We start from the raw sequence: 12,661 nt of genomic DNA, 5'->3' as shown, positions 1-12,661 counted from the left end.
CCACACTTTGGTCATTTCAATTTCTTGGCAATTGCCAACCTAGAGGAGAGGGTGTGGCCCCAAGTCGAATGTTACCCGCATTCCAGCAACCAAAAGATGGTTTCCTCCAGCGGTGGCCATTCCAAATTTCATTTTCACTTCACTTGGTGTTTTGGGCCCATGGGCCCGGCCCTCTTCAGCCCCATCACGTGTGGTTGCTGTCAGCTAAAGGGGTGGCAGCAGGAGGAGGGTGGAGGGACATACATACACGTGATACATTACATTGCATTCAGACATCTATCTAGCTAGCTAGATACCCTTTTGCTTTTCGGACATTTTCCTCTTCACTTAACTCCATCCATTGTGTGAATGTTTGGTCTCACGCTAGATTTTCCAAAGGACAAAACTTAGATACCACAATACTGTACTATAGGTGTTTTTGGTGTTGTTTTCACGCGGATTATAGAGATAAAACTCTACCATTGAAGAAGAAAAAAAAACGAACCTATGACATTATTATATGTTCTTTGTCAAAGTGGTGCTTTCACTTTTCACCGTGAATACTACTAACTATAAGTATTACTCATTCTGTAACATTTTTATATCCTTTTTTTTCCTAAAAAAAATAAGTGTATTAACGGCATATTGATTTTACTTGATACTATATACTATTTTCTAGTACATTGATTAAGTACGCATAATTACGTTGGTGGATGGAGATGGACAGGAGTGGTTTGGCAAATGATGGTAATCATCAACTTCATCATGACACTTGGATCTTCAACAGTTTGACCAATATCAATTAAAAGGTGATTTCATATTTTAAACACATTCATAGTTAATTTAATTGCTAGCCTAATTAATTGAATCATGCACAATGGTAGTCTTTATTTTTCATATCATGGGTTTAAACTAATTTTCAAAATAGAACTCTAACCTAACACAAAAAAATTATCTTCACGCACAATTTAATTTCCCCAATTTTTTCCTGATGCCTTTCTCTTGAACAAATACTGGATGCAATTTGGTGAAGAGAGGAAAGAAGTAATTAGGTGAAGAGTGATGATAATAATTACAGAGAGGAGTAGATGAGGGTTGCAATAAAGGGAGAAGAAACCAAACCTACTCACTCACCTAAACTAAACTAAACTAAACAAAAGAGAAATAAATAATAAAAAGGAGAAGATGATTTAGAAATTGGTTTGTGAAGAGAAGAGGATGAATAAGAGTGGGGGAGGAGAGATGAGTAAGTGGCCGTTCACAATGTCTCAGTGGCAGGAACTGGAACATCAAGCTTTGATTTACAAATACATGGTGGCTGGTCTTCCTGTCCCTCCTGATCTAGTCCTTCCCATTCAGAACAGCTTCCACTCCATTTCCCAAACCTTCTTGCACCATCCCTCTACCACCAGTGAGTTTCTCTAACAATCAAACTTAACCACTACTCATTCATTTCCTTCCATTATTCCCTTTCTTTTGCCTTTGTTGTAGATGTAGACTATAGGTAAAGACTGAGATTGTGATGTCATTTTATGTACCCCCAACATTGCATTTTGCATTGTGCATATTGCATATTGACCCCCTTTGTACCTAAAACACCTGCACTGAATCTGGGGTAGGGTAGGGGTACCTCAACTCTGATACATGGGTAGGATGACAACTCAACATACCATATTTGATAATGTGGTTACAATTAAACATGCCTTTGCACTTTGCAATTATATTCCAGGATTTTATTTAGGAAATTGTTGAGAGGAACACAGATTTGAGATTGTTGATTGGTTATTTGGTGCCCCTTCTCTTCAGCTTTCTTTCTTTATGACTAAATATTATAGTGTTAATACTCACTGAACTATGCAGTTCTGTAGTTTCTCACCTGTGGATATATATGTACTGCATATTTTGATAATGTCTTGTTTGTGACCTAGGTATTGTCTAGATATCAGTGATAAAGTAGAGGTGGGAAACTAACTGTGCATGTAAATTTGCAGTGAGTTATTGTTCCTTCTATGGGAAGAAGGTGGACCCGGAGCCAGGACGATGCAGGAGGACTGATGGGAAAAAGTGGAGGTGCTCCAAGGAAGCCTACCCAGACTCCAAGTACTGTGAGCGACACATGCACCGTGGCCGCAACCGTTCAAGAAAGCCTGTGGAATCACAAACTATGACTCAGTCATCATCTAATGTGTCATCATTGACTGTAACTGCTGGCAGCAGCAGCAGTGCAACTGGAAATTTCCATAACCTTACCACCACAAATGCATATGGTAATCCCCAAGGGACTGGTTCTGGATCAGACCAAACCCACTATCACATGGATTCCATTCCCTATGGGATCCCAAGTAAAGAATACAGGTATGGACATTTTTGTTATATTTCAAATTATTTCTTTGTTTGCAGAAAGAAAAATTACTTCAATGGAAACTATGTCACTAGAATCATCTTGCCTGGCATATTTTGAGAAACTGCCTAGTGCCTATGCGTGTGCTTGTTATTGAGTTTCAAATTTCAATATTGTTATCTGAATTTGATGTAGTTCTTCGATTTCTATTCCATGTAGATGAATTTTTGTTATATAGATCATGATATGCTTAGTTTTTGTAATTTGGGCCCATATTATTGTCACTTTGTTTCCAGTAAGAAATATGTTTACCTGCTGCACTTGATAATTCCAGGAAAGCATTGGATGTCAGAATAGCAGCTTTTTCCTGTTTATTTCATTTTAATCACTGTTCTGGGCCATGATGTCTTTGTGCAGCTTTTGAATTCTGTAGTGATTTATGAGAATGGTGGGGTTGTGTTTGACTTTGGTTATGTTGTTGCATAGATCTCAACTCACTTGATTTTGTTGTTAGAATGACATTACTGCAGAAGTATCCCTTACATTTTTTCTCTTTCAAATTTTGTCAAAGGACAAACAAAACTGTTAACCACCTGAATTCGCTCCATCTTCTGTCAAAAATTGTTTTGTCATGTTGAAGACACGAGTTATATTTCTTTCCCTTAATCCTAAACTATTTATGTCTTTTTAGTACAATTTATATTTTGTTATATTTTCTTGTCTTGGTGATGCTCTAACGTTTGGAGCTGGCAGAATATGGAAAGCCTCGTGAATTGAAATTGCCTACAATCTTCTTATTTGGTTTCTTGACTGAATTATGAGGGAGAAAGATGGTCATTTAATTGCCTTTTTTCCCCTTCCATTAATTTATTCCTGAATTATGAAGTGCACTGTGAAACATCCTAGGATGCTAATTTCCTAATATGTCTATCTGCAATATCTGTCATGTGGGGATAATGGGAAAGGTAGGTGCACTGATTTAATGTCCTACAGTTTTCTTTTTGTTAGAAAGGAAATGTTACGTTTTCCTTTAATCATTTGCATTCACTTTTGATTGTGCTTCATGTGATTGCTGTCTATATAATTTCAAAATCAAATAATGATGCATTTATATATATATATATATATATATATATATATATATATATATATATATATATATATATATATATATATATTATAAAGATAAAGATAAAGATTTGGCCCCTCCAAAGTATAGGATTCACCACCTTTGATAAGAAGATCTAGGTATTTGATTTTTCCAAATTCATACTAAGCTACCATATTGCTTTTACTTTATAAAATTCCAAACAGTTGATTTGTTGATTAATAATAATGGAAACTCTTTACTTTAGAGGATCCTAATTTTAATACAAGGGACAATGTATAACACCCAATGCAGATCACATCTAGTCCTCTGAATTGAACTTTAATGGAACTGATCTTATAGAAGTATGGCATCAGAATTAATACCATCTTGATGATGAGGGTTGAGGGCTTAAAAAAAGAAAAGTTGAAATTTATGCTTAAGTTTTTAACTCTATTGGAGTTTGTTATAGAGAGAGACTTTGAATTTAAGATGTCATTGCACTCTGAGAAGTTTCAGCACCACTGCTTCCACCATATGTGTTAGAAATTTGAATATATGCTCATTTACTCAAAATAGGGTAAAAACAGAGCGATATTCTTCTTCTCTAGGAGAGGCAATATATATATATATATATACAAATCTGATAACAACATGCCTAATTTAAGCATAATTACAATCTCTAAAAAAGGTTCCGAATCTTGTAATTACAGATATGCTAATTTCTATAATTACAGATATGACAATTACTATGATTATAACATAATTATATGCATGCCTCATGCCAACACTCCTCCTCAAGGTGGAGCATAGATATCACTCATCCCCAGTTTGCCTAGAGAGTCATGGAAGGCTTGGCTGGCAACCGCCTTGGTCAAAATATCAGCTAGTTGTTGTATGGTCTTCACATATGATACTTCAACAATTTTTTCTTGAAGCTTCTCATATATAAAATTGCGGTCGATCTCAACGTGTTTAGTTCGATCATGTTGTATTGGATTTTCTGCAATCTTTGATAGCAGACTGATTATCACAATATAATTCCATAGTCCCTTCAGCAAAAAAAACTGAGCTCCTCTACGATTCTTTTCAGCCACAATAACTCTTGCATTCCTTTGACCATAGCCCTATATTCAGCTTCTGCACTTACAATGAAACAACCTTTTGTTTTTTACTTTTCCAAGCAACTAGATTACCTCCAACAAAGGTGAAATACTCATTTATTGATCGTCGTCTTTCTCCCTTGGTGCCCCAGTCAGAATCACAATACCCACTGACAGCTGCATGGTTATGTTTGGAAAACATAAGGCCTTTTCCAGGTGCAGACTTCAAGTAACGCAAAATTCTAAAAACAGCCTTCATATGAACTTCACTTGGATTATGCATAAAACAGCTAACCACACTAACAGCATAAGCAATATCTGGTCGAGTATGTGATAAATATGTTAGTCTACCAACCAATCTTTGGTATCTTCCCTTGTCAGGAGGAACCTGATTTGGAAGTTCCTCAAGGCCATGATTTTGCTCTATTGGTGTGTCAATCGGTTGGCAACCAAGCATGCCAATTTCCTTTAAAAGGTTAATAAGAACATATTTCCATTGTGACAGGAATATACCCTGTTTTGACCTTTTAACTTCAATGCCTAAAAAATATTTTAGACCTCCAAGATCCTTCATGTCAAATTCAGATGCCAAGTAAGTCTTCAACTTAGCCATTTAGTTAATATCACTTCCAGTAACAATCATGTCATCCACATATATGATAAGAATAGTTATCTTACCATCTTGTAGTTTTAAAAACAAAGTATGGTCTGCATTGCTTTGAGTATAACCATATTTTTTCATAGCCAATCGGAATCTTCCAAACCATGCTCTTGGTGATTAGCCCCTACAATGCTTTCTTTAGCTTACACACCAAACTCGTATCCCCAAAGAAGTTGTATCCAGGTGGCATGGCTCTGATACCAACTCAAAATAGGGTAAAAACAGAGCGATATTATTCTTCTCTAGGAGAGGCAATATATATATATACAAACCTGATAACAACTTGCCTAATTTAAGCATAATTACAATCTCTAAAAAAGGTTCTGAATCACGTAATTACAGATATGCTAATTTCTATAATTACAGATATGAAAATTACTATGATTATAACATAATTATATGCATGACTCATGCCAACACATTTCTTCTTCATGACATATTTGACTGATACAAATCTGTTCGAAGTAATGAAGTCTGAAATGCTTCAATGTTCCTGAATAATACAAACTTTATTGGTGGCTCTGCACTAGTCCGTTGCTCTTTTCTTTCTTTGGATTTGTTATTCTTGTGCTGTTGCCATCATCATCAATGTGATTATTTGCTTCCACCATTCAATTTAATCAATTAGGAATCTTGTTCCACTAACATGATTACAGAATATTTTAGCAAGATCCTTATTTTTCTCCCACTGAATTGTGGGAAATCTTTATTTGAAACAAGCAGGTATTTTCAAGGACCTAAATCTGAGGGAGGTGAACATAGTTTCTTGTCCAAAACTTTAGGAAGCAACAAGGTTCTTCACATGGAGTCACAGATGGATAACACTTTGATGCCAACCAGTGGAGTTGCCTCATTCTCTACATTGAGATCAAATAATAATTCCATGTTGCAGGGTGATTATCTGCAGCCTTCTTTCTTATCTAGTGAGTATGCCTCAGCAGAAACTGTGAAGCAAGAGGGTCAGTTCCTTCGACCTTTCTTTGATGAATGGCCTAAAAGGAGGGACTCATGGTCTGGTCTGGAAGATGAGGGATCCAACCACACTCAACTCTCAATATCCATTCCTATGTCAGCATCAAATTTCTCTACAACTAGCTCTCATTCCCCACATGGTGAGATTTAAATTAGGCCATGTTGAATGAAACCACCTGAATCCTGTAATTATATTGCTGCAGACAACTAAGAACCGCCCCTTTGGGTTCTGAAAGGACCAAAGAGCCCCTTTAGTTTCGACTCTAGCTCCCGTGTTTTGTGCACTTTCTGTTGAGCAAGTTGTCTACCACTGTGGAACTTCATCTGGTGGGTGGATTTTAATAGAATCCATCAACTTTCTTGTTTTCCGTCTAATGAACAAACAACAGTATTTTGTCCTGATTTAATGGATGTTGAATGAAGTTGCTGGTTTTGTTCATGAATTAACGCATCCCTTGGAGTTCTTTTTATGAGTTTAAGATGGAGAAAACACTTGAAATTTGGTACTAGACTATTATTAGCTGGCGGGAAAAATAAGAAAAATTTAACATGATATGTATCAATTCAATTGAACATAACAAAGTGTTATGGAAGCTAAATATGTGCCATGAATACATTTTATATAATATTATAGACCACTGAACATTTGGCTTTCTCAAAGAAAGAACATAAACGCGTAGAAAATATTCCTGGCTCAACGCCAGTCTCTGGGTTGCAAATGGCCACTAATACCATAAAAAGTGAATTGAGTTTTTGGGCCAAAAAAAGTGAATGGGGTTAGATGACTTTCAAGGCCCATTGGCATAGCCACAGTGCAGCTTGCATTTCAACGGCCAATTTCAGTTATATCTTCTACTCCGTTGCTATAGAGAATGAGGATTGAGTTTCTTAAGTGCCCGTTTAATTTCAAGTTTTGATAGAATTGTTTGTGGTCAAATTAATTTTAAATTCTTAAATGTGATTGAAATACTTGTTCAAATTAATCTTACATACAAGTTATTTCTTCTAGTTCAATCCATTTTTTTACTCTATAGTAGTGGTAACAGAGGTTGAACAAGACTTTGTACAGTTACAAATCATACAAACTCCTCCACTAAGCTGACTTTAATGGGTTTAGTTCAATCCATGTTTTGGTTGACTTATTGTGGCCTATGGTTGGTTAATATTTGAAGTTGACAGTTAGAAATTAATTCTTTTTAAAACATAGGGATTCAAGGTGTGTTTTAAAGTAAAATATCAATTTACTAAATTCAACCTAATGGTGAGGAATTTATATAGTATATGAGATTTTAGGTTCAAATCTCATCATTGTCATTATAAAAAAACATAAAAAAAATGATCCTTTGTGACTTGTACAATTAGTATTTAGTAGGATCAAATGGAGGAAAGAGGGAAAATAATCTATCTGTGTTTATACAAACATGTACCTCATGCCTTTTTTTATTTTTGTCAACTACCTCATGCCTATTGTTGTTTCATAATTTGACAACAGTGCCAAAACCTCAAGAAAATTTTGTCGAAAAAAAAAACGTTAACAATCTGAATTGTTGTGAACAAAATGAATTTCACAACAGCGCAATGCCAAAAGCTCAACATTCATTACATATAACATCTAATGGATTTTTGAATAATAGTGAACTCGTTGTCTATTTTAATTCTTCTGAATTCAGCAATGCAAGCAATTTGGAAGCTAGCTAAAATAGTCCACAGTCAGATTTAAAGAACCAAAATGAATCCTATACTGTAAGCAGGCTCCAGTCCAAAATATGATCATTTAGATTACATTTCTACATTTTACTTCCCCATGCCAGCTAATATCGGTTACTGGATTGCTGAGAAATGGCAAGGTGGAATATGAAATGAATCATTTTTCCTTGAAAATATATTCTTTCAATTTGAAATTGAGTTTTCTTGCACCCAAAAAAGGAAAAACAAAGAAATGGTGACTGATCATTTGCATTACGCGCTCTGGACTTTTTTTTTTTTAATAACAAACTAAGGTACAGTATCTTAAATACTTCTTGAATTATATTTCAATTGAAATTAAAGTTTTATCATAAAATCATTTAAAAATGAGTTCAGCGTTTACTCTTTACACCTAAATTTTTGTCATTTTTGTTAACCCTTTTTTGTTCCTTCAGTACTTCTTTTTGTCTAAAGATCTGTCTTTAGGAAATGCTATTTAGTTTTAGTTAAAATTAAGGATGAAGTGAAATGAGTCATAAACATCCTGAACTCCATTGCCACTAACATGCTGATAAGTTACGAGATGAACCGGTTTGTTTGTCTGGGACCAGAATTACATTAAAGTAATATAATTTAGATTCATTTTTTTTCCACAATTCTTACAATATGAAGAGAGGTGAGAAGAAAAGAAAGAAAAGTATATGTTTCTTCCTCTCTAATTATAAGATTTTTTCTATTAATTTATATTTAATTAATCACATTAAATATATTAATTACTTATATTATTATTTTAAATCCTTTTCTTATCTTTATATTCATTTAATTACTTTTCATTAATATTTGAAGAAAGAATAATTAAATAAAAATATGTAAGAAAAAAATAATTAATGTATTTAAAAATTAGAAAAACAACTTATAAAAAGAGACAACCAACTTTTAAAAAAAATGTCTTATAACTAAGCATGGAGGGAGTAAGGATATCTCGAATAAGAGAAGTCAAATTAAAATCTTAAACACCTTTCTGTGAGTTTCAAGATTTTATAAATTTTTTACTCAACTACAAATTTCGACATCTTAAATCATTTTTTAGGTCTTATAAGAAATCCACAGTCTAATAATTTTAAAATAATAATTATATATTTTTTAATTATATGCATCCCCTCTTTCAACTTTTTTTCCCTTCCTTCATTGCCCCCACCCTTTCTCCTCCTTCATTTTTTTTCCTTTCCTTCTCCAACCCTCTCCTCCCTCTCTCCCATTTTTCTTTCCCGATCCTCATACTCCCCCCACCCTTTTCTTCTTCCGCCACCCACCTCCCCCGCTCCGCGCCGCTCCCCTCCCCTTCGTGCTCCTCTCTGTGCCGATGAATAGGGCGAGGAAATGGGCCTAAGAGGATGCTACTCCTCCGTTCCTTCAAAGACACTGACCTTTCCTGTCAAAATACTCACAAATCTTACTGCAAATCAAAACACATTAAGAATAAATACTGATATAGTATATTTTTTTTCTTCTCTATATGGTATTTTTCTCTTTTTTAAATAGATGTTAGACATTATAAAATAAAAATATATTTTTTAGAAATATATAAAAAGTATAAAATTATTTAACACGTGTCTTCTTAAGTAATTAAAAATATTTAATATGATGCGTATAAATTATGTAACCGGTATCTTGAAAACCATCGTTACCAAGTTAGACACATGCACTCTTTGCAATTTGCATTATGGTCTAATCAAAATATCAAATGATGGCAAGGAGGTTAGCTGGTTATATAAATTATTATTTGTCGGGAGTCTAACTTAGTTGATTAAGTAAAAATGGGTTAGTTATTATAAATTTTTTTATATTATCTTTCATTTATAAGGATTAAAAAAAATCAGCCGAATAAACATTTTAAAAATCTATATATCTACAGTCAGGGAAAAAAAATGTGCAAGCCCTGCCTATATAACAAATATGCTCATTGTAAATGCCAAAAAACGCACAGCACATGCAGGGCTGTTGAACAATGTAAAAATAAAGGAAAACGTTGAATCTATGCTCTGGTTTTGTGCTAGCTAGACAGCTGTAAGAAAATTAAAAAACTAAAAAGAAAGAGATAGTGAAAAATAAAACAAGTAAATAAGTTGAAAAATGAAATAAAAAAGTAAAAGTAAAAATATAAATAAAAACATTTAATCAATTGATCATTAGGCAGTGCATATAAATAATACATTGCTCCGGTCAATAAGCTGGCTAGGTATGTGATTAATATCTAAAACAATAAATAAAATATAGATAAAAAAAAACGAATCATATTCTCCGAGTTAGAATGTTCCGGTTGTTGAAAAATAAGTTTTTTGATCTCGTCAGCATCCGTGAAATGGAAGCAAAAGATGTGACTTTGTTATTTTTAATTTTCTAGTGGTTGTATTTTACGAGTGAAGTGAATTCTTACATGTATGTGTTGTTCCCCACGATTAAAGTGAAGCGGAAACAAAAAAAAAATTATATCTGTTTAAGTTACAATTTTTATTTTTATTTTTAATGACCAGTTATTGTTTAATATTTTTTTATAATTATCGCTTTTATATATCTCATTAATTATTTTATCTAAAATATGATAAAAAAATACGTCATAAATCATAAATATGAAAAAATCAATACCCTTTGAGACAGTAAATAAAATCATAAGAATATAAAAATAATTGAAAAATAAAGAAAGGACCAAAAAAATGACTAAAATCTAAAATGTTTAATATAAAAATAAAATAAAAAATGTTGATCGGCTCATGTGATTCCGGGCAATAAACAAAAAAATCCACTAACGGAAACAAATGTAGCTAATTTGATTTGAATTTCAAGTGAGAGTAATAGATTAACTGAATCGATATCTAAACTAAGCTGATTGGTTTGACTTAGGTTGTCAAATTTATTGAGTCAATTTTAATTCGATGAAAATTTATTTGAATTTAAATTTAGATTATTATTTTTTACATCTTTTTCCATTTATATTTAGGAGTGTAAGTGAATTGTGATGAGCCCGCAAGTTCAATCAATCTAACTATAATTATTGCGTTGATTTGGATCCATTTTAGCTAATTCAAGTATATAATTAGGTTGGATGTTGGATTAATGACTTCCAAACACAAATAACCTGGCCCAACTCGATATACATAAAATGTTAATAATAAAATAATAATTATTATTATAGTTATATCATTATGTGACTATGTAGGGCATGCATTTTTCTTGTAATAGTGTTAGATCTAGATAGTTTAACTTGTATTTTAATTTAGACATGGATTGGAATCTTTAATAACATGACTAATTTTTAATTGTACTTTAGTTAAAGTGGAGTGTTTGATTTTAATTGTCCTCAAGTCAAAGGGGTTTATTTTATGCTTTCATTTTAAATGTGATCTGTCTGATTGTGCATGATTATTGTTTTAACCGGCTTTTGCATTTTTTAAATTTTGAATGACTTGGTTTTGAATGAGTTTAACTAATTAGGTAGTTCATTCCAGTGATCTTTTTTAATATTTTTTCTTTTTTGTATTTTCCATAATGTATTATTATTGTAATTGATCGACCTAACCATCTAACCCAAAATAACTTTACCTAAACTAGCCTAATTAAAGTTGAATTGACTCATGCTGGGTTGCTTTTAAAAAAATAATATTGAATCCATCCCAATTCAATTATGTTTTAATAAATTTTATTGTCTTTAAAATAGTATTGTTATACTTATATTATTATCTTCAAATTTAAATCAAATTAATATTTTCTATATTTTACATTAGTTTGATTTAAAAATATATAAAAAGTAGTTGTATTATTTTTTCATACCACATTTTATGTGTTTGATATTTCTTCGTAACATCTCCATACATTTTATATCTATCTCCCTTAATTATATAAATTATTATACAAAATATATTCTTTTCTTGAAAGCAATACTTTCCCATAGCTATCACAAGATTAATCTAGGATCTATAAATTATTGAAATGAGTTTTACTTCTTCTAATAAAATACTTTTTATGTACACAATCATAAAATTGAATTTTGTCAACATACTTAAGAAATCAAACTATTTATGAACTGTGTTTAACAATATCAGTATAAATAACATTTTTCAACCTGAAATAATAGTGTTACAGTATTAGTCAACATGGATCATGACGTCATAACTTCATTTTTATTGGTCTAATTTAAGTCTATTTTTTCAAAGACCCGGTTCGAAACATTGAATTAACTTACACCTTGTCTCACCATTATTCACTAAGCCTTAATGGATCTCATGTAGAGGTTAACAAACGTGAGGTCACTTATTAAGATCTCACATGCATCATAAACGCAACAGAAAGCATGTTCAGATATTAACTTTTAAATTTTAATTGCTTGGAGTTTCATATTTTTGTTTTGGCCATTTTTACTAACAACTTTGTAAAAAAAAAAAAAAAGAACATGAAAAGTATATTACTATTGTTATGTGTAGTAAAACTTAAAAGAGAAAGAAAACCCATCAAATCCAATTAAAAAAATAATGAGGAAAAAATTATGGAAAATGATTTTTTTTATAGGTAAATATTAGTAGTGAGTATGTTATATTAGTGGGAGATTCAAATTCATAATTTTTTACCACTCTAATCATTAGGCTAAACGAAGTATTGGTGAATATCTCAACCTTGGACATATTCGACCCAAACTTAAGATTGGAAATCATTAATGCAGCCTACCATGATAGAGCCCTTAATTATTACAAAAACCAACTACTAGTTGCTAACTATAATTAAAAGATCCTTACCTAACCCCGGGTTTAATATACCTTGTGACAAACGCTTCTTAGACA

At 32.4% G+C, this 12,661-nt stretch overlaps 1 protein-coding gene across 1 annotated transcript; it reads left to right on the top strand.

The window, feature by feature from the left end:
• The first annotated feature begins 1,013 nt into the window (after nucleotides 1-1,013).
• On the top strand, nucleotides 1,014-6,590 carry LOC114367327 (growth-regulating factor 4-like). The gene is made up of 3 exons (XM_028324492.1): nucleotides 1,014-1,390; nucleotides 1,971-2,334; nucleotides 5,895-6,590. Exons 1-3 carry the CDS (start codon nucleotides 1,198-1,200, stop codon nucleotides 6,292-6,294), a joined length of 957 nt encoding a protein of 318 aa, XP_028180293.1. The 5' UTR covers nucleotides 1,014-1,197; the 3' UTR covers nucleotides 6,295-6,590.
• The last annotated feature ends 6,071 nt before the right edge of the window (nucleotides 6,591-12,661 follow it).

Source organism: Glycine soja, chromosome 1 (assembly GCF_004193775.1).
Source record: "Glycine soja cultivar W05 chromosome 1, ASM419377v2, whole genome shotgun sequence".
NCBI lineage: Eukaryota > Viridiplantae > Streptophyta > Magnoliopsida > Fabales > Fabaceae > Glycine > Glycine soja.
Note: the sequence above shows the minus strand (reverse complement) of the source record. Positions and strands in the feature narration are given on the sequence as shown.

What these genes read in the sequence shown, in the direction of transcription:
- LOC114367327 (XM_028324492.1), top strand. Translation starts at nt 1,198, where the DNA reads ATGAATAAGAGTGGGGGAGGAGAGATGAGTAAGTGGCCGTTCACAATG. An exon ending in GCACCATCCCTCTACCACCA is followed by an intron (nt 1,391 to 1,970) that starts GTGAGTTTCTCT and finishes GTAAATTTGCAG; the next exon opens with TGAGTTATTGTTCCTTCTAT. An exon ending in ATCCCAAGTAAAGAATACAG is followed by an intron (nt 2,335 to 5,894) that starts GTATGGACATTT and finishes TGAAACAAGCAG; the next exon opens with GTATTTTCAAGGACCTAAAT.